The sequence below is a fragment of the Girardinichthys multiradiatus genome, chromosome 9 (assembly GCF_021462225.1).
Source record: "Girardinichthys multiradiatus isolate DD_20200921_A chromosome 9, DD_fGirMul_XY1, whole genome shotgun sequence".
NCBI lineage: Eukaryota > Metazoa > Chordata > Actinopteri > Cyprinodontiformes > Goodeidae > Girardinichthys > Girardinichthys multiradiatus.
In genome coordinates, this window is record NC_061802.1 from 27,919,194 (window position 1) to 27,942,427 (window position 23,234).

Sequence of the window (23,234 nt, forward strand, 5' to 3'; positions counted from 1 at the left end):
GACGTCAATGCGCATGCGCAATTTGGAACTGGTGCGGCGCGATCAGCTCCGTCCCAGGGGTGAAACCTCTACAACCCAAGAGCCATTTTGCCCTGATTCAGGCTAAGATGTTACATGAAAAAAATACAACTTGTAATTTTTGATAAATATGTCCCATGAGAAGTTTGCTGTCCTTTTAAAATATTCTCATTTTATTTTGGTTTTTAAGTTTTAAAATAAAGAAAAAAACATAAAACTATTGCGAAAAGAGGATGGATACAATTTCTTCTATGATATGTTGATATTTGTGGAAAATTATGTAAAAATAAATAAATCAATAAATAAAAACTCAAGTTTTCAACCTAATGTCAAGAAAATATATGTATTTTTAGTGTCATTCTGTCAGGGAAGTTCAATGCAATTATATCATGAAAAAAAAACAAAAAAAACATGCTAAAACCTGCATTTATTATTATATCGATATTAAAAAACATTAGCCAGTTCTTTATCATTTTTAGCCAAAGGTTATTAAGAGAGCAAGTGGAAGGTCCAAAGAGCCCAGAGCTGCAGGCTGCAGACCACTGGTCTACCCAAACCACTGCAGCTGTTCTGGGATCAAGATCATTTGGCTCAGCTCATTAAAATAATCACTTCTTTCTGGTCCCCAATTTGTTTTTCTATAAGTGCCAGTAGTTATGTATTGGTATTTAATAATTATATGTGCATACACACATTCACTACTATTTTATCTAATTCTATATTTCTATTTATTCCAGCTCATATTTAGCAATTTGTCTGCATACTTTTTGCTTATACAAAATATTGTTAGTGGTAAAAACTGATTTTCAGATAGGAGCTAACTCAGATTGTTTACATATCATGCTGGCTTTGTCGCAACAAACACATAACTAATGCAAATACATGAGAAGCTTATAAAATTATGGTAAACCAACAAACAGAAGAACAAAGAGAAATATCAAGCATTCAAATTTTTTGGAGATGTATTCAATCTTCCAAACAGTTGAAGTCATGCTACATTTTTATTTTTTCCATTTTAGTTTTTGCTCATCTAGTGCATTTACATTTATAATATATTAAAAACAAGTACAGATCTATAAAAATGAGGTCAAATACATAACTTAGCGCAAAATATCAGCTAAATAAACCTCAAATAACTCATATTCATGTACAGCTTTTACAAAAAGTTTATATTGCCTTCTTTGGACCTGATAGTGTTGAACAGTGTTGAATTTGATTTTAGTATTTTTATACATCTAAAAAAAGTTTGGAAAAAATACCTAATGTATATAACATATTTTTATATTTATAATATAATAATTTTCAAATATATCACATACAAAATATGGGCACATTCTTGGTTTTTGTTCACATTTTAAAATACTTTGTTAAACATATCCAAGTTTAAAAACTATTCCCAAAGCCTTTTTTTAATATATTGTGTACACTGCATGCAGTCAGCAGTTAGCCCAGCCCAAAAACATACACTCATTTTTCAGCTTTAACCTTGAAATGTTACAAAGTATTACAGAGTAAACATACTGCAATTAAGAACACTTGTGAGTAATACCATTCACTGATTAAGATAACATATCTTTTACTCACAGTCTGTACATTTTTATACTTCGATGTGAAAAATATGAAATAATTAGAAATTTTAATAAGCATAAAAACCCGGAAATAATCTCTACGTCATGATGCTTAGAAAGAATGGAAGTTGTACATATCACTAAATTTGTAGTTAATTTCATTGACTTGGCAGTGGGGCAAGCTTTTACTAGAAGTGAGAGGCTGAGGTGAATCAAAGATTCCCGGACTGTCAGTCTCTTCTGGTACATTGGCGCTCCTGGGTGAAGTCAGAGAGTTGGAGGGGGAAACTGCGCTGCCGGTTTGTCCATGATATGGCCATGTGTTTACGGCAGAGTCGACAGACGTGAAGGAGGAGCACTCCGGGTAGTTGAAGGAGTCGAGGCTGGAGTACGAGTAGGCAGAGCAGCTACGAGACGTTCGAGGTTCATGGAGATTCAGTTTGGAGACCAGAGGTTTGCCCACCGTTACTGGCAGCCGCTCTTGGACCTCTTCATCCATGTTAGAATATGTGTAATGAAGGCAGACGGTAAAGGTGAGGTCCCTCTGTAAGGTCAATGAAAAGCAAAGCGTCTTCTTTAGCTCAGAGAACAAAAAAATATTAACTGAAATTACTAAAACACACATCTGTAACAGTTGGACTATGTTTTTCTGGAATAAAACACACGGAAATGTTTTCCTTTAATTTGAATCAGTTAGTGACATGACATAAATTTATTATTTACGTTTATGTAAAATTATCGATATACCAAAATTATTGATATATTCAAATGTTTTTACTTCACACAATACATGGGAATTGTTTTTAACATGTAACTGTACTGTGCAAAAGTCTTCAGTCATCCATCCTTTCTCTGCATATTTCTTGAAATTTCTACATATAGTACAATTTTTAAGTACTTTACATTTATCTGCATTGTCCCTGATAACTAGTGGACACTGAGTACAACTAGAGTTCTGCAAGAACAGTCCATCAATAAATTGGACCTTATAGATTAAGAATAGGATGTCATCACAGTTTATGTAAATGTAAAAAAGGAGAGACAAATGCTTTTGGCAGTATAGTGTATAATGCCATTTTACACAAAACTGCATGTCACAAAGATACAGCTTATTCAAATTTCTTTATTTAAATGAATAAAACATAGCCTTTGATGAAGGAGCCTGGACAATCATTGATTAAGACCAAATTGAAAGAATACAAGAAAATCCAGCTTCTTGAAGAAATATGTAACTAAATTCAAGGATAAAAAATAAAAACTTTTGCTCAGTACTTTTCAAAGCATTTCAGTTTTTTTTATCTGACAGATGCCCAATAAAGACAAACATGTGTCTGACCTTGAGTCTCTGCAAACTGCGGATGCGTGTGTAAAGACTCTGGGCCTCCGGTGAAGGAACTTCCTCCTTAATCAGCAGCAAACAGCCGGCTTCAAACAGAGTCTCTTGGTTACTCTTCTTCAGGTCAATGTCCATTTCCTGTGCAAGGAAAATTAAAAACATTGTGAAGCTTGAAAACCAGTTCAATCCAGTTTTTTGTGCTTTCAAATAATACGTATCAATTCATCAACATCTTCCCAGTACACAGTTTGTTTACCCAGAAAATCAAGCACTACAGACAGTTGTTTGTACGTTACCAGAAAGATTTAAGATCAACCAACCAACCCATGTTTTGGTTTTACTGGTCTGAACAAGAATAAGAACTGAACTCAGATTATATGCAGAGTTTTTACACATTTTTATGTATTCATTTACTTGTACAATCAAAACAATTTATTTTCATTTTTTCAAAGACCTTCATTAAACATAAAATAAATCAAATAATGCAAAGTGTTTTTAACAGCTTGTTGCAGGAAGTTGTGTAGCGGTCAGGTGGTTCTCTCTGTTGTAAAAATTGTTATCTTTGTATGAAAATCAACAATAGAAATAAAATGTTAGTTGTTGAATTACATTGTGGTGCCTTTCTCCAGTGGTCATTAGGGAAAAAGCAGGGTACACCCTGGGCAGGTTGCCAGTCCATCACAGAGACATATAGGACAAACACACACACTCACAGACACATCAAAGGTCAATTATGAGAGGCCAGTTAACCCGACAGTCATTTTTTTGGACTGTGGCTGAACTGCCTGGAGAAAACCAATAGAATATACCAACACTATGCAGAAAGACCCCAGCCTGGGATTGAAACCTAGGACAATCTTGCTGCAAGTTACCTTGTTTCTGTCTTCTTATGATATTAACAGTTAAATCTATTTTTATCATTCATTCATTCATATTAAGAGGCACTACCAGCAAAGCAGGATCCTTACCGGTTAAAGTACAAATATATATATTTTTTTAACAACTATTAATTAAATCAGAAAAGCGGCATTTAGTATTTTATGGGCTTTCATGAACACAGGAAAACAGAACTGGAGGAGGATCAGATTTTAGACATCACATCAAAGGTTTTGATGCTCTTTCTCACATCAATGCTCAGAGATTAACCTTAATGCTGAAAACTGTAATCTTATCCTGAGAACATTGAACAAATAAACTTCCAGTTTGGTTTAATGTTAATTCAGCTTCATCTGTGTGCATAAAAACACTGGATCAAAGCAAGTCAAGGCAAAACACATAAGGAGTCTGCAGCCAGATAGAGCTAACACACCTGTGGGAAGTCTGTGAGCTGAGCGCAGCAGGAATCTATTTCTGCAGGTTTCTCAAGTATCCGAGTGTAGATGACCATGATGTTGGAGAACTCTGCTGCAAACCCCAGCTGAACCTTCACCCCGCAGTCAAAATGGAGGCAGCGACTCTCAGGCAGAACTGTTAAAAAAAACCATTTTAATTCTGAACGTCTGAATATTGAATTGCAATGATTAAATATGGTGACCTACAAATATAATCAGTAACTTCTGTTGAATTTATTCAAGTAAGTTTTGAGGTTTGTACCATGAGCGACGGCCCACTGCAGGTTCCGAGCAGAGTCGGATGCAGAACTGTCAGAGGGCTGAATACGGTCTGTGAGGGAACGTCGTTCAGACAGGTTGCTGCGCAGCTCCAGAGCCTGCCTCCCTCTTGTTATCGCACAGCGACCCATGTCTGGAAAAAATTAACAGCCTTTTATAAAAGGCAAATCCAAATTCGTTTTTGTTTAAGAGTTTTTCATCTGGCTAAAGCCTAGACACCCTCAGAACACAGGTATAGATTAAAATGCTTATGGATAAGACTCTACAGATCCTACCAGCTTTATATTAAAGCTGGTCTTTTTTGAATCAGGGTCTTTTTATTAAAAGAATAGTTTTGTACAATCAGGACATACAAGCAGCAGAATGTACTGCCTCTAAGTCGAGACCTCAGAAGTTTGATAAACAGGTTAACTCAGTCAAAGCAAATTTTTTCCAACTTAAGGTTTTTATTCAAAGTAAAACCCTTTCTATCTTGGGCAAATCTTGAAATGGCTATCCATTAGCTCAAGAATTGACTACTGTAACGCCCTGTACATGGGAATCAGTCAATCCATTCTTCATAAGCTGCAACTGGTACAAAATGCAGTGTTCGCCACCATGTCAGGACTTTGCACTCATCTGAGCACGTAACTCTACTAGTCCCCAGGACAAGATATTAAAAATGGGGAAAATCCCTCATTTGCTGTTTTTTGCTCCGGTAATCTTTACTATCAGCGCTACGATCTGAGCTGGGAGTTTTTAAATCACAGCTAAAAGCACATTTGTTTAAACGAGCTTTTTAGTTGTTTTGTTGTATTTAACGCTTTATCGGTCACCTACCCAAATGTGTCTTTTATATCTTTAAAATCTTTTAGCTCTCTTATTTTCAATTTTATTGTGTATTTTATCAACTAACACTTAAAGCATGTAAATCCCTTTGAACACAACTTGGATTGTTGTGCTATATACAATAACTTTGATAAATGTATTGATTTGAGGCACATTATCACTACTGAGGCTGAAAAATCATTATTATTCTATCAAAGCAGAAATCTAACTCAATGTTACCAACATTCATTAGGAAGACATAAATGCATTTGTTTAAAAATCTCACTGAGTTTCTAATCTAGCTGAGAAAGACTAATGATTTAACTAGCATATTTTGGCAAGTATTGAAATAAAGTTTGTTATTACTACCTTAAAGTCGTAAACCATTGAAGGATGAAAACATTATTTCATCTCAATGTAATGTAGTGATTAAGGCCTTTTCAACAGTATAGTTCAGTGATATGTCTGCAAAAAGGTCAGATTTCTGATAACACTACATATTAATAATATTATTTGCTGAGAGAGTGCTCTACCTTCAGCGACCCTGTCGAGCATGACGGTGACCTTCTCATCCTCACACACGCGCTTTTTGAGAAAGCTTATGAAGATGCCGTTCGACACGTCTTCTCTCTTTACTTCGTACGCTTCAGCATCAACACATCTAAACATGGTAAATTACACACAAGTGGAATGAAGGACACGTTGAAAAACAGACAACACTTCTGGATCAGAACGGCAGCTTATGATGACACAGAACCAGGAACTTACGTGGCATAACCAAACACTATATTGGCAGTGACTTTGAGTGTTCCTGGTTGTACGATCAAATCGTCATTTGGGTTTCTGGGAAAAGATGGCAAGAGTTAATTGCATGGCATATAAAGCACACATTTTTTAATCACTAACCTATAGGTATACCTTTTGCGACACATGTCCAGCAGGAACACATTGAGTCCAGTCTTTTTCTCCTGCATCCTGGTCAGTATGCGCTGCACACATAAGCAGTGCGCTGATGTGTAGGAAGCTGGAGCATCAATAGGAACCATGAAACTGTTGCCATAGTTCTCATAGCCATGACCGGCAAAATACAGCAGGCCTGCAGAAGTAATGAACAATATCAGAAACATACAGCCTAGGTGAAAGGTTTATGTACAGTTAAAGACATGAATGTAAAGAAAGTAATTTTAGCCTTTAATTTATTTATTTCGGCCATGTTTTTTCCAGGGTGGAATGATAGCACAACTACTTTAGCATTTTTTAGAAAGTCGTATTGGGTGCGCAAGTTCGAAATATATGCATACATCATCAATAATATGCAGATAAATGAATTTTGTATCCATCAGCAAGGTTCTAGCTTAATTTTGACTTGGTTTTTTTCCAACCTTAGCATAAAAAATAGAGCTCACTTAAATTAGTTGATTTCCAGGCATGGATCTTGCTTTTAAGCATGGTCCATGAATTTTCAATAAGGATGAGGCAAGGGATGCTTAATTTTAGCCTGCTTTATCTAATAGGAAACTAGTTTTCATGTTTGTTTGGGATCATTATCTTAAAACACACAATTGTGTCCAAGTTTCAACCACCAAAATATCACGCTCAGATGAAAGGAGACTGGCAATGATTTTCAGGGACTGCAATAGAAGCAAAAAGGCTAAAGCCTTAAATTAACTAGAAACTGCTTCAATACCAGAGTCCCTTTCCATATAGAAGCTACATGGGCTGAGAAGTAAAAGGTACCGGCTGGAAATTTGCCGCTGCCAACATGAACAAACAGAAAGGTGATTGTAGGAGTCAAGGTCAGGCTTTTTAACCAAAGAACACTGTACTAGCTGCAAAGCACAGTGGTGGTAGTTTGATGCTGTGGGACTTCTTTACTGGCAGTGGTACCAGTGCATGGCTGGTGGGATAATGGAGGACAGCTTTGTCCCACATTTGAATAAATTCTTTAATTTTACCTAAAATAAACAGCAAGACCAGAGGTCTGCAACCAGTGGCTCGGAAGCCGCAAGGTCCTCTTGGGACCTTCCATAATGGCTCTTAGTAACTTTGGCTAAAGTGATATAGAACCAACTATTGTTTTTAAATATAGAAATATTAACAAATGCCGGTTTGAGCTGTTTTTCATTAAATAATTGGGTTGAATTTCCTAAACAGAATGACTAGAGGTGTATGTAAGACTTTTCTTTTCATTAGATTAGAAACAATGTGCATTTTTTTACATAATTGTCCACAAATAACATATCATAGAAGAAAATGTATCCATCCTCTTTTTGATACATTTTATGTTTTCTGTATTTTAAAATTTAAAAATAGAATTAAAATGGTAGTTCTTTAAAAATAAATGTCCCATAGTAGATATTTATTAAATATTATAAGTTTTCTTTTTTCAAAAAGTCATGTAGCAGATATGACTCTAAACAAGTTTTATTTAGCTGTCCTGATGGCAAAAATGGGTCTTTGGATTACAAAGTTTGCAGACCCCTGAGCTGGATGGTGTAAAAAAAGACAATTCGGTCTTTCAGTACAAAATGATCTAAAAGACCCATAAAAAAGAATGAATAGAGCAGGGTAACATTAAACATCCAGAACTGCCTTGCCAAAGCCCCAACCTTAACCCAATTGAAAATTTAGGGACTATATTCAATATGTTCAACAATTTTAAATGTTACCAGTTTTACTGGTAACATACAGGCTAAACGTCCAACCAGAACTATGTGGTCATGGTGCTACTTGCTTAATGACATTCAATTAAATATTAGTGCAGCTGTTTGTTGTAGTGTCAATACAAAAAACTAACAGTTGAGAGCTCCAAATTAATTTGATATTCTTGCCCATGATGAGCGAATATAAACTTTTCACTTTTTGAACAAATCCTTTTCTAACCTTATCCTACGTTTCATCTGGCTGGACACAGACTTTACAAGCTTCCAGCACCGTATGAAGGGAAATAAATGGACTGACCGTAAACTCCCTTGTCGAGCAGCAGCAGGAATTCAGTAACAGCACTGTTCATCTCCTGCCAGTTAAGGTCAAGCAGGGAGACGACTTTGAAGTCCATCTGTCTGAGAAGGTTGGTCAGCTCATGGACATCAGAAATGGGAGCAGTCAGCTGAGTGTGGTGGAGGTAGTTCATGTTGCCAATCAGGAGGGCAACTTTGTCTGTAGCTGAGTAGAATATGATTGTGGAACCATGAAACCCACGATTTCTAATGTGGAGATATGCTATGTACCTTCTTTGAATGAAACTAACCATAGAAATTCTTGGCTGCTGGAGGAGGACAGGCCATCTGCTGTAGTGGATTTATTCCTACTCCGGTTTTCAACCTCTGGACTTCTTGAGACTCTGGCAACATGAAATAAAACAGTCACAAAAAAATGATAGACGATTACCACTCTTGTATTACAGTTCTGACAAACAGAATATGAATAGAAAACAGGAATAAAGGTGTATTAAAGGCACAGGAAGTATATTATTGCTGTAGTTCCTCTATTTCCTCCTGAATGTTCTAGCAGAAAGTACAGCATACCTAACCCACGATCAACTTCTACCCAGGAGGCGTCTGTGACTGAACTTGGGCCTGCACCAAAGTGCAAAACAGGAAGAGTTAGCTGTTGCAAAAAGTTTGAAATTCAGTGTGAAACTGAACATTTTTCAGTGTCAGTTATTCATTGCACTACTTGATCTCAACACTATATTGTTGTAATCACTAAAACATAATATTTTTTTAATATAAGTGATAAATGAGAAAAAGTAGCATCTATGCCTCACCAATTGTCACTGTTGCTGTGTCGCTCCATGCCTCGTGATACAGATTAAACACCTTGCATCTGTACTCCCCTCTGTGCTCTGTGGTTACACATGGGATCTAGGAAACAGTAAAAACATAAGGAAAGTTCATACAGAAACCATAGATTATTGTGTGACTCTATTCTGGAAAGCTTTAACTGTAAGCCTGAAGCTACAGTCACACCACCTTGGACAAATATAACTAAACAGTTAAAAAGAAGCTAATTGAAAGCATAGAGAAAATGGCAAAAAAACAAAACTAGCAACTACCAGATCATTCACAACTAGTTGGTAATTTTCAATATAAACGATAAAACATGCTAAACAGTTGGATTGTTTCTAATTTCAGATAACAGAAACAGTCCAAGAATCATGTTCTTAGTTTTTGAAAGCTTAGCCAAACCACCAGTTACCACAATATCCAACAATATATTCACCAATTCAAGAAGTAACCAGTTTGCTGCCTAGTATATAAGTAAAATAAAAAAATCTAAAGTTACAGCTCTGCATCAGTATGAGAGAGAGGGAAAGACCTGCAGCAAAGGTCAGTGGGCCAGGACTCGAACCCATGGCAGCTGTGTCAAGGACTGTAGCCTCCGTAGATGGGTAACGGGCCATAACCCTGCGATGCCGCTGCGCACCACTACAGACTATTTCTAATTAGTCTGTAGTACAAGACAGTACAAGTCATTCGAATCATATCTCATAAAGAGATATTTTGCTTATCCTTGTTCATCTCATTATATCTTTTGTTTTGTTTGGTTGTTTAGTACCATTTCTAGATTTTATCAGATTTAAAGCACTGTGTGATGCCCTCACTATGTATGAAAAGTGCTCTATAAATAAGAACTGATAATCATCAAAGCCGTTTTTAAAAGAAACCCACAGGAAGCTCGGTTCGAAGGTTACCATATAGAAGGAGCTTCTCTAATCGTATGAGACCAGAACTAAACATCTGGGCATACATAAAAAACTATTTGTGGTAGAAAACTAATACTGTGTATCACCCTGAACACAGTGTCCCCACAGTGAAACATGGCAGTGGCAGCATCATGCTGTGAGGGTGATTCTCTTCAGCAGGGACAGGGCCTAAACATGCAAACAATGCCACTATGGAACAGTTTAGATCAAACCATATTCATGTGATACAACGGCCCAGTCAAAGTCAAGACCAAAATATCAATTGAGAATCTGTGCTAAGACTTGAAAATTGCAAAAACAAAAAGGAAAGAAAAAAGAGGAAAGAACACAAAATTTCAGTCTTAAGATGAGCAAATCTGGCAGAAACCTCTAAATGTTTCAAAAGATAAGTATGCTCGGTTTGTGTCCTTTTCCTTCAGTTTCACAAATAGTGAAACAGAAATGCTTTGTGTTGACCAATATAAAATTCCAAAATAACACATTTAAGAATTTGGTTGTAACATGACAAAATGCAGAAAAAGTTAAACATGCATTAATAATACATGCACCTTAATTAAACATTATCTTCTTGTAGCCTTTGAAATGAACTTACCTTGAGGGAGCATGCTTTTTGTTGAGGTATGGGCATTTTGTTGTGATACCACTCATACTGGGGAGGGGGGTTAGCCTCTGCCTTGCACTTCATGACCAAAACATCCCCTTCAGATGCTGCTTGGGTCTGAGGCTGCTGGCTGATTTGCAGTCCGCTTACTGAGCCTGGAAACAGACTGCTGCAACCTGTGATGACAATGATTTACCAACATGTTGCATCACACGCTGAGAGATGGGGTAAAGGCAGGAAAAACAGGAAGTAGGAAAAGGGATAATCTGGACTGGAACCTGCAGAGTGAACCAGTCGAACATGAGCCCACGTGGAGAAGAGGCATTGTCCTCCATGGTTGATTCTACAGATGTAGTAACCCTGGTGAGCTGGGCCCAAAGGACACAGAACCAACTCTGGCAAACTTCCTGTCTCATGTAAAATCTAAAGCAAGACAACAATTAACGTGGATTAAGACGAAAAATGATACCCATCAAAAGATTCATGAAAAGGATTTAGAAGTTGTTGCTCTGACCTCCACTTTGCCTTTGAACCACTGGTAGCTAAGTCCAGGAGGTCCAGAAGCCCTGCAGGTCAGTACCACCCTGCTCCCCAGCGAAGCCTGCTGAGACTGTGGCTGCACAGTGATCCTAATCTGCTCCGACACTGAAAAACACACAACATGAGCATTAAGGACGAAAAGCAGCTCAAGAGTTTCTTTTAAGACGTACCAGCATAAGGTGGGAAAAACATACCAATATTTTTAACATGTGCCACCTTGTGAGTGGTCTGATGATGCATATGTAAAAGTCAAACTTTACAAAGTATAAAGGAGTAGCGCTACACACTTAAACAATATAGATCATTGTCTCTTCCTATTATTTATAGCATATTGTTCACTCTGGATGTCATTAATAACTCAATAACATCTGTTCTGTTAATAAGAATGTTTACACCATTAAAAGAAGGCAAAAGGCTTTGGGCCTGAAACCAAACGTATTTTTCCATAAAGCCTTAAGGGAGAAATGTTGATACACTGGCTTTACTTTTTGAAAGCGAGTGGCTTTGTTCAACATGTATACATTTATACGCAGTCTGTGTTTCCATACCCATAACTTTGCAGCAGAAAAGTACAGGTTCTGATCTACTGGTTTTTTCTTACAAAATCACTGGTGCAGGACTTGAAAATCCTGTTCAGTACGTTACTGGAGCATTTTTACTCCATATTCTTTTTACAAATTAGAGTCTTTGAACTTTTAATAAATAATTATCGATTTTTTGAGGACCCGCATTTATCTTGCCACCACACACACTGAGCAGGATGGTAAGGAAGGAGAATATTCTCCATTGCAAGCAGTAGATGCCATCTGCATGCTAGGTGGTTATTGTGGAGGCATACCCAGAAAAGGTTTTTTTTGTCCTCCTATCAAAAACAAAATACTAAATGTTTTCAAAAAACTAAAAAGCTCCTCTAAGTCAACTCTTTGTAGAACCATCTGTCGCTGCAATTACAGCTACTTCAAGGGACCTAAATGTTTGCACAATCTTATTTTCAAAGAAGCTCAAGCTCAGACAACCTAAACGGACTGCAGAGGGGAATTATTTTGGTAACTCAACAATCCTGCCACTTTTCCATTAAGACCAAATTGGGACATGACTTACAGTTGTCCTGTCACCAAATTCTCTCTCCCGAGCTCCTCCAGAGTCACTATGCTTATTGCTCTCCTCATCTAATCTGTTTGTTTAGATGGACAGCCATCACATTGTAGGTTTACATTTGTGCCATGATCTCTACAGTTTTAGATGATCAATTGATCCATGAGATGTTTTATAGCCTAACCCTGCTTTACACTTCTGCATAATTTTATCCCTGACCTGGAAGAATATAAATGGATGTTCCTCTTTTGAAATTTTAATTTGAATAAAATGTTTAAAATCATACATTATGCCTTTTCCACTTTACAATTATGCACTCCTGGGTTAAGTTTCTGGTTGTTATCTGACAACCAGTCTGCAAGGCACTTTATGTTGATGTTTCTGTGGCTGAATGGATCACCTGCCCTCTCTGTTTTACCTGTGGTGGTGAGGAACTGTAGAGCTTCCTTGTTGTCCATCTTCCTCAGACAGTGCAGGAGGAAGTCCATGGGGCAGCCTCGATCTGCTAACCAAGCCAGAAAGGTGCGGGCAGGACTGCCTGCAGCGTCCAGCACCTGAAGGGAGCAGCTGGTCAGCTCCTTTTCACTACAAAGAGAGAGTTCAGTAGGAGGTGGCATAATGGTGGTCAGCATCAGCAGAGCTGGAGGGGTCACACCCTCAAAAATTAAGGAACGACACACATGAATTTCATATTAGAATATGTTTACATGTTTGGATGAAGCAGACATGTTGGTAAACGCCTTTGATTACAAGTACAGCAGGTGCTAATATATGATGCCTTCAGGGTCTCTCACCTACAGCGGAATTGCGGGTGCTCACCCGCGGCGTTGGCCAACTGCCTCCAACCACAACTGCAGTTGTCCAGCATCTTTGACAGCTTGTTCAGCGATTCTTCACTGAGACTGCTGATATTCATTTCTCCAATCTTCTAACTCCGTATTTACCCCTTCCAACAAACCATAACAAATCCAGACAAAGATACAGATTAGATTGTATGCGTTGCATTCACAGGAGAGGAGACCTCTGGCACCACACAGAGCTGTAATGATTCCCCTGAGAGATGTGACTCACTAACACAACAGCGCACCAACTGTTGCCTGAATGGGCGCTAACCACCAAACCTACCCACGGACCCCGACACACGAGAAAAACTACAGGCTTTAAACACAACTCTGGGATTCCCCCGCGCTGTAAGAGGTCGTGAAAATCAGCCTGGAGGAATAAATGTTATAATAAAAGTCATAAAACGAAATGTTAAGTCAAAATCAGAACATACTAAACAAGCTGCAGTTCGGATTTACAGCTGAGCTGCCGCTTCCGGCATGAGTTGCACTGAAAGAATAATGAGGGAAATAACTTAAAGAGTTTACCAGAAACGTCCGAGCTGGAGATAAACCTCAGAGCGGGTGACAGAGGAGCAGGTGGCCTTTATGTCACGCAGATGTCCGGTTGCATTTTTACACCCCTTCGTTCTTCCAAACTGACACGATTTGGTTCCCCAGATAGTTTGCTTCTCATTTCGGTTCCTCTTTTTTCTGCCATCCCTGACACGTTTTACGATCATTTGCATGAAGCGTTTCCATAGTTACGCCAACAATTCACACCAGCTTTTAAAAAGCCTGCTCACAGCTAGCCTGTTAAGTAAAAACTGGTAATAAAGATCTATATGTTTGCAAGGCATTGCATAATTATTCATACCCTTTTTACATTGTCACGTCACAGGAAAAGGAAACGTTTTTTTTTTTCATAAAAACTTTAAAGTGCATTTGTTAATCAGCCCCCCTGAGTCAATACTGTCAAAATACCTTTTGCTACAATAACAGCTGTACATTTGTTAGTCTTTAGTAGTCTTGCATATCAAGAGGCTGCATTTTTTCTTTGATTGGACCATTCAAACACATAAAACTGCTTTGATCTAAACCATTACATTATAGTTAAGGCTGTATGCTTAGTTGGTCTAGACGGACCAGTCTCAAGTCTTTTGCAACATTCAAAAATGTTTGGCCCTGGATTTAGCTCTACCCATCTTCCCTACTAAACAAAATCATCCCACAGCATGATACTGCCACCATCATGTTTCCACTGGATGATATTCAGTTTTAGTCTACTGCCAAACATAACGTTCTGCACATAGGACAGGTTAGATTTTCATCTCATCTGCCCAGGGCACCTTTCATGGTCCCTGTGTCTTTGACATAAATCATGGTAAACTCCAAACAGGACTTAACATGTTATTTTCAGTGGCTTTTTCTTACCGCTCTTCCATGAAGCCAGATTTGTGGACTGCATCTCTGCAGCTCCCCCAGTGTTACCATGCCTCTCGGCTGCTTCTCTGATTAATACCTACTTTGCCAAGGTGGACAGCCATTTCTTGGTAAGTTTGCAGTTGTGCTAAACCTTTTTTTTTTTTTTTCAAATGATGGACTGAACAGTGCTTCGTGTGATCTTCAAAACTGGGGATATTGTTTTATAATCAAAACCTGCTTTAAACTTCTCCACAGGTTTATCCCTGAGCTGCCAGCTGTGATTCATGCTGTGTGTTTGCACACTTGCACACCGTAAAGACTGAGGCAGAATGGTACAGCCAATAAGATTTATGAAAATAAACTAAAACACAAGTACAGAAATGAATAGAGACCATTTTAGGTCCCATCTTTTATTATCAGAGTAGTTCTGGAGTTTTGTTATCGTGCAGAACTTTTCATTTTTTTTTTGTACTGGTCTACTTTTATTGAACTGTACTCCATTACCTCTTTGGGCAGTCTTTCCTACACAGGAGTAATAACTTGAAAAAAATCCACACTTTCGTTCCATTTTTGAGTACAGTTACCATGTAACCTGGGGAGTAAATGGCATGTGACAAAGAGCGGTTGTCATTACAGACATGAGTTGTGAACACAAGTCATATCACTTTCATACTCCACAGTGTGAACCGCACACCCACAAGTCAGTCCAATGCAGGTCCTACATCTTCTTTCCTTTGTGCAGTCTGTTGTAGCGCCAGATGTTCTCCTTCCTCAGACGTTTCCAGTACTCCCAAGTGTCAGGTTCCAATTCGTGCAGCTTTTTGGCTTTCCCCAAGTTCATCTGAAACAACCTGAACAGGGGATAGGAGAAGAGGAAAGATTGTAAGACATTGTATACCTTTTCTTATTCAAATAAAAACAAAGTTTTTCAAATTTCCACCCCTCTCAATCGTACCATCTTCATATCCTGACGGAGTGATGTCTAAGAACATGTATCTGCTGAAAACACTATAGGCTCAGACTACATTTAATCCGACTTGAGTAGAATCAGAATCAGCTTGAGATTGTGTACGCAAACAAGAAATTTGACATTGGTTTCACATGCTCACAGCGTACAGACATCAAGTAAACATAAAAAATCTTTAGAGGGAATAAAGGACAAAGGGAATAGTATGTACATGTGTTTTGACAGACTGTTTTAATATAACAAAAATAGAAAAAGAAAGGCAGGTTGTGATAGTGAAAATTATTTTACTTTGCTTCACAGCAGAGTAGCTGACTACTCAGGCTCCAAGTTGTTCATTGTGTTAATCAGAGAGACAGCCTGAGGAAGAAACTGTCTCCGTGGCAGCAGGTTTTTGCAAATAGTGGTGGCCTGAAGGTAAAGTGTAAACAGTTTGTGTCCAGGATGTGTGGGGTCTGCAGAGATGTTAGCTGCCCTTTTTCTGATACTAGACCTGTACAGGTCTTGGATGGAGGGATGGTAAGCTCTGAAGATCCTATTTGAAAACCCGATTGTTCGTTTCAGTCTGGGGCTGCCTGTTTTGTAAATGATCCAAACCACACAGTGACGAACCCAGGACAGACTGAATAATAGCAGAGTAAAAAAAAATCTCGGAGTAAAAAACTTTCGAAAGGAAAAAAGATGGGTGAAAGGTTTCAGATAATGAAACTGCACAATATTTTTATTCTGTCAGTGAAAGGCTACCTTGAAAACAGCTGAATTGAAGTGATGTAGAAGTGTACGAATATAACAAGAGAATCTGAATTCACACATTTACAGACATAAAAAAAAAGACTTGCATCCCATAGAAAGTGCTCTCAGCCAGGAAACAGACACGTACAAAGGAAATCTTTTTTTTAATTCCATTTCTTCAAAACATACATAAAAACAGAATTCCCACATAAAAAGACACTTTAAGTTAAAATATAACTATCAGGTTTTAATTTAAATGAATAGAATATGATGTTCTCTGAAAAACAAAATCTCTCAAACTTCTCTCTCTTGTCCAACATTTGTCCACGCATCTTTGTAAAGGGGGACAAACTTGCATTGGTTGACAGGGTAAAATGAAAATATACAGCTTTCTAAAGTAATCAATATCGTAGATGTAGCTATTAACACAAAATACATGTAATCTTGCCTAATCTAGGATTGTATGTGGTAAAATACCTGAGATATAATTTTCTGGTCTTTTCACCAGCTCTTCTGACATCCAGCACCCAGCATAGTTTGTTCTCACCAAAGCCAACAAAACTATGCATGAACACATGGAATTATGTAGCAAACAAAAAGTGTGAAATAACTCTAAACATGTTTATATTTCAGATTATTACCAAATATCCACCCTTTGCTTTGATGACTGCTTTGCTCTCTTGGTATTATCGCCATGAGCTTCATGAGGTGATCACCTGAAATGGTTTTCTAAGGAGTCTAGAAAGAACTTCCAAGACGTTCATTGAGAGACGGCCAAATGTTAATATTTCAGGCATCACACTAAAGGGCGGCAACTTTAAGGAGTCTAAAATATAACATATTTAAACTTCTTTTAAATGGCTGTCTAGGTGGTGTCCAGAAAACAATGTGGGTTACATTTTGGGGAAAACCTGGTCTGATCCGGAGAGACGGCATCCATCCCACTTTGGATAAGAGGATTATTTCACTATAATTGAGTCAACTCCTACTAATTATTTAAATTTTCACATTCCTCGAAATACTGGGCGAGGAGGAGGAGTAGCAACCATCTTTCAGTCCGATTTATTGACTAGTCCCAGACCAATCAATAGCTACAACTCTTTTGAATATTTAATCCTTAGTTTTCCTCATCCAAATTGCAAAGCACTAAAACCACTTCTGTTTGTTGTTTTATACCGTCCACCAGGCCTTTACTCTCAATTTTTAGATCAGTTTTCAGACCTTTTATCTGATTTAGTGTTAAATACAGATACAGTTATTATAGTGGGGGATTTTAACATTCATGTTGACGCTGAAAGTGATAGCCTAAATATAGCGTTTAATGCTATCTTAGACTCAACTGGCTTTGCTCAAAACATTAACAAACCTACCCACCTTTGTCTTCATTCTCTGGACCTTGTGCTGACATATGGCATTGAGTGTAAAGACATAACAATACTCTCTCATAACCCTGTCCTGTCTGACTATTTCTTAAAAACCTTTGAGTTTAATTTAACCGAGTACTCCACACCTGAAAGAAAATTTAATTATAGTAGATCACTATCAGGCGATGCTGTAACAACCTTTAAAGAATCTGTTCCACTTTTAATTTCCTCATTACCACTGAAAAGCACAGTGGAGGGCAATAATTTTGTTTCTTCCCCTTCACAAATTGATTCTTTTGTTCATAGTGTTACTTCATCATTGCGTGGTGCATTAGACAATGCAGCCCCCTTGAAAAAGAAGGTAATCATTCATAGAAGGCTAGCTCCATGGTTTAATTCAGAGCTGCATACTTTAAAGCACAATGTTAGAAAATTGGAGAGAAAATGGCACTCTACACACCTAGAGGATTCCTACTTAATCTGGAAAAATAGCCTACTGTTGTATAAAAAGACACTTCGCCAAGCCAGAACAGCTTATTTCTCATCATTAATAGAAGAGAACAAGAATAATCCTAGGTTTCTCTTTAGTACAGTTGCTAAACTTACACAGTCATACCTCTGTTGAGTCATCCATTCCCTTAGCTCTTAGCAGTCATGACTTTATGGGATTCTTCTTAAATAAAATTGATTCTATTAAAAATAAACTCTTTGACATACTCCCGAAGATGATTACTTCATCCTCAGCAAGTGAGACAACATTGGAAATAACTGCAGAACCTGATTTGTGTTTGGACTGTTTTGATCCTGTGAAGCTTCCTGAGTTATCAGAAATATTAGCTTCATCTAAACCTTCAACTTGTATGTTAGACCCAATCCCAACCAAATTATTTAAGGAAGTGTTCCCTCTGATTACCAGCCCCATTTTAGATATGATTAATCCATCCTTAGTAAATAGATATGTACCACAGGCTTTTAAGGTAGCTGTAATTAAACCTTTACTTAAGAAACCTTCGCTTGATTGAGATAACTTGAAAAATTAGAGACCTATATCCAGTCTTCCATTCTTATCTAAAATTCTTGAGAAAATAGTTGCTAATCAAATGTGTGAACATTTACACAGCAATGACCTGATGAAGAGTTTCAGTCAGGCTTCAGAGCTCATCATAGCACTGAAACAGCTCTGCTGAAAGTCACTAATGATATTCTTATGGCCTCAAATAATGGACTTGTGTCTGTACTGGTTCGGTTAGATCTCAGTGCTGCATTTGATACAGTCGATCATAATATTCTCTTAGAAAGGCTGGAATATGCTGTAGGGATCAGGGGTTGGTTTAAATCTTATTTGTCTGACAGATTCCAGTTTGTTCATGTAAATGATAAATCATCTTTAAACTCCAGGGTTAATTGTGGAGTACCACAGGGTTCAGTACTTGGGCCAATTCTCTTTACTATATATATATATATGCTTCCAATAGGTCAAATTATCAGGCAGCATAGGATAAATCTTCACTGTTACGCTGATGATACTCAGCTTTACTTATCCATAAATCCTGATGAGCCCAACCAGTTAGATAGACTACAAGCATGTCTTTCTCCCTCTTCGCTACATTCTCACACTACTCTCCAATTTTGCATTATTTGCTGTTATTTCAGCTTTTAACTTTGTTCTCTCTTTTCTCTTCCTAGAAGCTAACCCGACCTGGCTCTGTGTCTACCTGTGACACCTTTCTGGAGAGGGGCATTGTCCAATCTTCTGCTGGCAACAACTTAATGCTCACCCTCTACCGATGATCCACATGGCCCTGTCTTTCAGTGTTTAACCCTTTCTCTCTCCTAGACATGGCAATTGAGTGAGCTTTTACTGTGACTAACTCTATGTGCTCTCTTTCAGACTCTAACCTTGAAAACTAGCTCTGAGTTTATCTGTTCATTCCTTCTTGGTGAAATGACTAAAGGAGCTACATCCATTAACATTTACTTTTCCTTCCCATAGAAAGTACTCCTGGATCAGTGCTTCTTTGTTCTCTTTGTGTCTCTGCTCTGTTCTCTCAAACCCCCAGTCGGTCGTGGCAGATGGCCGCTCACACTGAGCCTGGTTCTGCTGGAGGTTTCTTCCTGTTAAAAGGGAGTTTTTCCTCTCCACTGTCGCTACATGCATGCTCAGTATGAGGGATTGCTGCAAAGTCAACACCAGTGACTGTCCACTGTCTCTACATGCTCATCTGGGAGGAGTGAATGCTGCAAGTCACTGACTGGATGCAATCTGCTGGGTTTCCTTACACAGAAAAACTTTTATCCAATTTGAATAAATAACTGAATCTGACTGCACTGTTCAATGGTTAGGATTAACTGGAATGTATGTACCTGACTGTTGTGAAGTGCCTTGAGACAACATGTGTTGTGAACTGGCGCTATATAAATAAAACCAAATTGATTTGAATTTTACAATTTTTTGTTTGCGTGGTTGCATTTGTATTTATTTACTGTTTTGATGCCTTCAGTGAGAATCTACGTACAATGTAAATAGTCATAAACATAAAGAAAACCATTAAATGAGATAGGCGTTCTAAAACTTTTAGAAAATATGGATTTTATATAATCCCAATTAGTTTGGGTGTTGGTTACAAGTCTGTAACAGAAAGTTCTTACTTGATTTGAACCTGCATAAAAATCGAGAAAAAGGCTTGTCTGCTGCATTCAGAATACAAACCAACAGGTCTCCAAGTTAAAAAATTTACAAAAAGTTACTTTTGCATTCAGTAAAGCAAAAAAACTTTAGACATAATTTTTTGTTTACTGTTACTCCTGTACCGGGGAAATTCACTATTTAACCACTGATCTCCACCTATTGGTACTTCAACTACCGCTTAACCACCACGGTGCACAAGCAGTAATGGCCAACAGGTGGCAATTTTCACAGACCCATTTCTCTAAAGAAACCCATAAGAGAACATATTTTAGCAGGACACAATAAATAACAGAAAAAGAAGACTGGACCAACTCTGGAGTATGAGGGAGGAAGTGCAGCATTTTGGGGTTTGCTTTACTGCCATCAAAACAGGCACACTTTGGAGATAAAGAACTATAGTTAATAGTTAGAGATCCATCAATCAATTGACCAGAGATTGCTTTATTTTCCATTTAATTAAAAGAAATCCTACCTTTATCAAACAGTTTGTGACACATGTTTAAAATGTGTTATGTTCGGTCCTTTGACAAAAATGAAAAGAAATCAGAATAGGCAAGTCAGACCTTAAACAGAACCCTTGGGATTGACCAGGGAAAGTGTGACGGGTGCATGAGTACAAATAGATCTTAAGGTAATCTTATCGAGCTTTATATGTCTAGCAGACTCATAAAGGAATGGCAAAAAAATAAAACCTGACAAAAAGTTATATCAAATTTGAATTACCTTAAAATCTTGTGTAGGTATTTTAAACTAGAATAGCCAAAAACATGTAAGTACTGCTTAGTGATGAAAAAAATAAACAGCAATCAAAATAAATCTAAAATGTGTACAAGACAGTAATTTACTGTACTCACCACTCAGGATATTCCTCAGTAGGCCTTAGTTTAGGGTCTTCACCTTGTTTGTAGATGTTAACCCCAACGGCATAAGAGGTAAGTCTAACTGGGTCTTTACACACCTCTGGACCTTTCAGCTCCTCCTTCATCATGCCTTTACCTTTTCCTTTGGAAGGCGAAACATGGTGAAGAAGATCTGGTTTAGTATGATGCAGCCTAACTACAAATAGTAACTAAAGCACAGAAGGAAAACTAACCAGTCAGCATTTTAGAGATATATTAAGATATAATAGCAGCTGATACAAGATGAGATAGAAAAAAGAATAGAATAGAAATAATAGATATAACCTTTATGGTCCCTCAGTGGGAACATTCAGGATAGCGAAGGGGCTACCTCTGACAGTGTAGTAGACAAACTTTACATATATAATTCAACACCTAAAAAGGTGACCTGGAAAACAAATATGTCCAATATTTATCAACTGAAGAGAAAATGCAGGTCATACTCACCAACTTTCTTAGCATAGCCACATGTCTGTATTCTGTTTAACGAGCTTATTCTGCTCAGAAACGCTCCAGCGTTTCTAATGCACTGGGTGGACGGCGCCATCCGAAATAAACTGTATGCAAACATTTTTATTCAGCGTTACCTATAGCCACAGAACACCATGCTCCGGGTTGACATTCATAAATGTATCCAACTTCCGTTCATTCTTTGGCTCTGCAGGGACGGTCTACTGCCCCCTCTGGACGGGAAGAAGCACTGCATGCATCTTATTTTTTGTTTTATGGCAGATTGCAACCATGACTTTAAGGCGCATACTGTCACCTACTATATCGGACTATGTTGAATGAACTATGTTCGATTGGATTACTTTATATCATACAAAAACACTAAATCCTATAATACATCCCTATATTTTGGGATATTGTATAACAGCTTTCTGTTTCCTTTACCCCCTCTTCTGCTGTTCCCAATAGACCTTCGAGGTTCCAGTTCCTTCCTGCCTGACTTACCTTTTGATTTAGTCTAACCCTCTCATTCTTATATTTCCTACAATGTAATAATATATGCTGTACACTTTCTGTGACTTTACATTCAAGACATTCATCAGTTTGTTTTTTGCCTAATTCAAACAATGTTTTATTTAATCCTGTATTATCGAATCTTAATCTGGTTAAAACAATCTCCTCTCTTCTGTTCTTTCTAGTCACACCCTTGTTATTAACAGATTTCTATTATCAATAGATAATATTGCCTTCCACTTTTATCCATGTTCCACCAGTCCTGCCATTTATTCATCATTTATTTTTTAATCATACCCTTAGCTTCTCCTTTTACAAAATGTATATTTATAATTTCTGTCATTCTGGCTGATCTTTCAGCTACTTTGTCTGCTCCCTCATTCCCCTTTATACCTACATGGGTATATACCCAACAAAATCTCATACCTATGTGAAGCATTTATAATCTATATAAACTTTTATGGATTTCTTCAGGCATTTTACACCCGTGCTGTTTCTTTCCAAGCCAGTAGGCGGCAGCGGTGATGCGTTGCACTGTCTGGTATAAAAACAAAGGAGAAGAAAAACCCCAGGAAACCAACATTAGCTTTATAATAAATATTAGTAGGTCAGAGGCAAGAAATATAATTAAACAGAGAATCAGGAAAGAGTGGCAAAAAAGGTGGGATGAAGAAAAGAAAGGAAGATGGTTTTACAGAATCAACAAGATAGTAGGAGAAGTAAGAACAGGAAGAAGGAGTAGAAAAGAGGAAAGATTAATTACAAGATTAAGACTAGGACATACAGGACTTAATTCTACATTGTTCAAGATAAAGAAACATAATACAGGAAAATGTGATTATTGTGGAGAGGAGGAAACAATAGAACATGTAATATTGAAGTGTCAGAAATATGAACAAGAAAGAACAATTTTAAGGAGAGAATTTGTAGGTATTAAAGAAAATTTTATATTGAGAGATACTTTGCAAAGAAGTTTAGGTAGCAAACATATTCAAATTATAATTAGATTTTTCAAAAGCACTAAATTAATAAATAAAATTTGATTGTTGTAATAGTAAATAAGATTTAAAACCATGAAGAACCACACTCCATAC

At 37.5% G+C, this 23,234-nt stretch overlaps 2 protein-coding genes across 5 annotated transcripts; both read right to left on the reverse strand.

Annotated features, from left to right (window-relative positions):
• Nucleotides 1-1,000: 1,000 nt before the first annotated feature.
• malt2 (MALT paracaspase 2) lies at nt 1,001-14,733 on the reverse strand. 4 transcript variants are annotated; one of them, XM_047375652.1, is made up of 17 exons: nt 13,654-14,733; nt 13,078-13,233; nt 12,702-12,868; nt 11,163-11,293; nt 10,927-11,071; nt 10,640-10,824; nt 9,109-9,205; nt 8,867-8,917; nt 8,590-8,682; nt 8,301-8,504; nt 6,258-6,435; nt 6,108-6,182; nt 5,873-6,000; nt 4,516-4,665; nt 4,232-4,389; nt 2,923-3,060; nt 1,001-2,130 (listed from the first exon to the last, which is right to left on the reverse strand). In XM_047375652.1, the coding sequence occupies exons 2-17, from the start codon at nt 13,197-13,199 to the stop codon at nt 1,699-1,701; spliced, it is 2,454 nt and encodes an 817-aa protein (XP_047231608.1). In that variant the 5' UTR covers nt 13,200-13,233; nt 13,654-14,733; the 3' UTR covers nt 1,001-1,698. The 4 variants fall into 4 exon arrangements, with proteins under 4 accessions (XP_047231608.1, XP_047231606.1, XP_047231607.1 ...); XM_047375650.1 differs by having other exon boundaries at nt 13,078-13,229; nt 13,654-14,732; XM_047375651.1 differs by having other exon boundaries at nt 13,078-14,733.
• Nucleotides 14,734-14,902: 169 nt separating this feature from the next.
• mrpl54 (mitochondrial ribosomal protein L54) lies at nt 14,903-21,838 on the reverse strand. Its single transcript, XM_047375654.1, has 3 exons — nt 21,625-21,838; nt 21,133-21,280; nt 14,903-15,380 (listed from the first exon to the last, which is right to left on the reverse strand). Exons 1-3 carry the CDS (start codon nt 21,746-21,748, stop codon nt 15,248-15,250), a joined length of 405 nt encoding a protein of 134 aa, XP_047231610.1. The 5' UTR covers nt 21,749-21,838; the 3' UTR covers nt 14,903-15,247.
• Nucleotides 21,839-23,234: the final 1,396 nt, after the last annotated feature.

Bases quoted from the DNA above. Each gene is read 5' to 3' on its own strand.
- mrpl54 (XM_047375654.1), bottom strand. From the start codon at position 21,748: ATGTTTGCATACAGTTTATTTCGGATGGCGCCGTCCACCCAGTGCATT. The intron at 21,281-21,624 runs GTGAGTATGACC...CGCCTTCCAAAG, and splicing joins TGGCTATGCTAAGAAAGTTG to GAAAAGGTAAAGGCATGATG. The intron at 15,381-21,132 runs GTGAGTACAGTA...TCCCCTGTTCAG, and splicing joins ACTGAGGAATATCCTGAGTG to GTTGTTTCAGATGAACTTGG.
- malt2 (XM_047375652.1), bottom strand. From the start codon at position 13,199: ATGAATATCAGCAGTCTCAGTGAAGAATCGCTGAACAAGCTGTCAAAG. The intron at 9,206-10,639 runs GTAAGTTCATTT...ACTGTTTCCTAG, and splicing joins AAAAAGCATGCTCCCTCAAG to ATCCCATGTGTAACCACAGA. The intron at 8,683-8,866 runs GTATGCTGTACT...TCATGTTGCCAG, and splicing joins AGAAGTTGATCGTGGGTTAG to AGTCTCAAGAAGTCCAGAGG.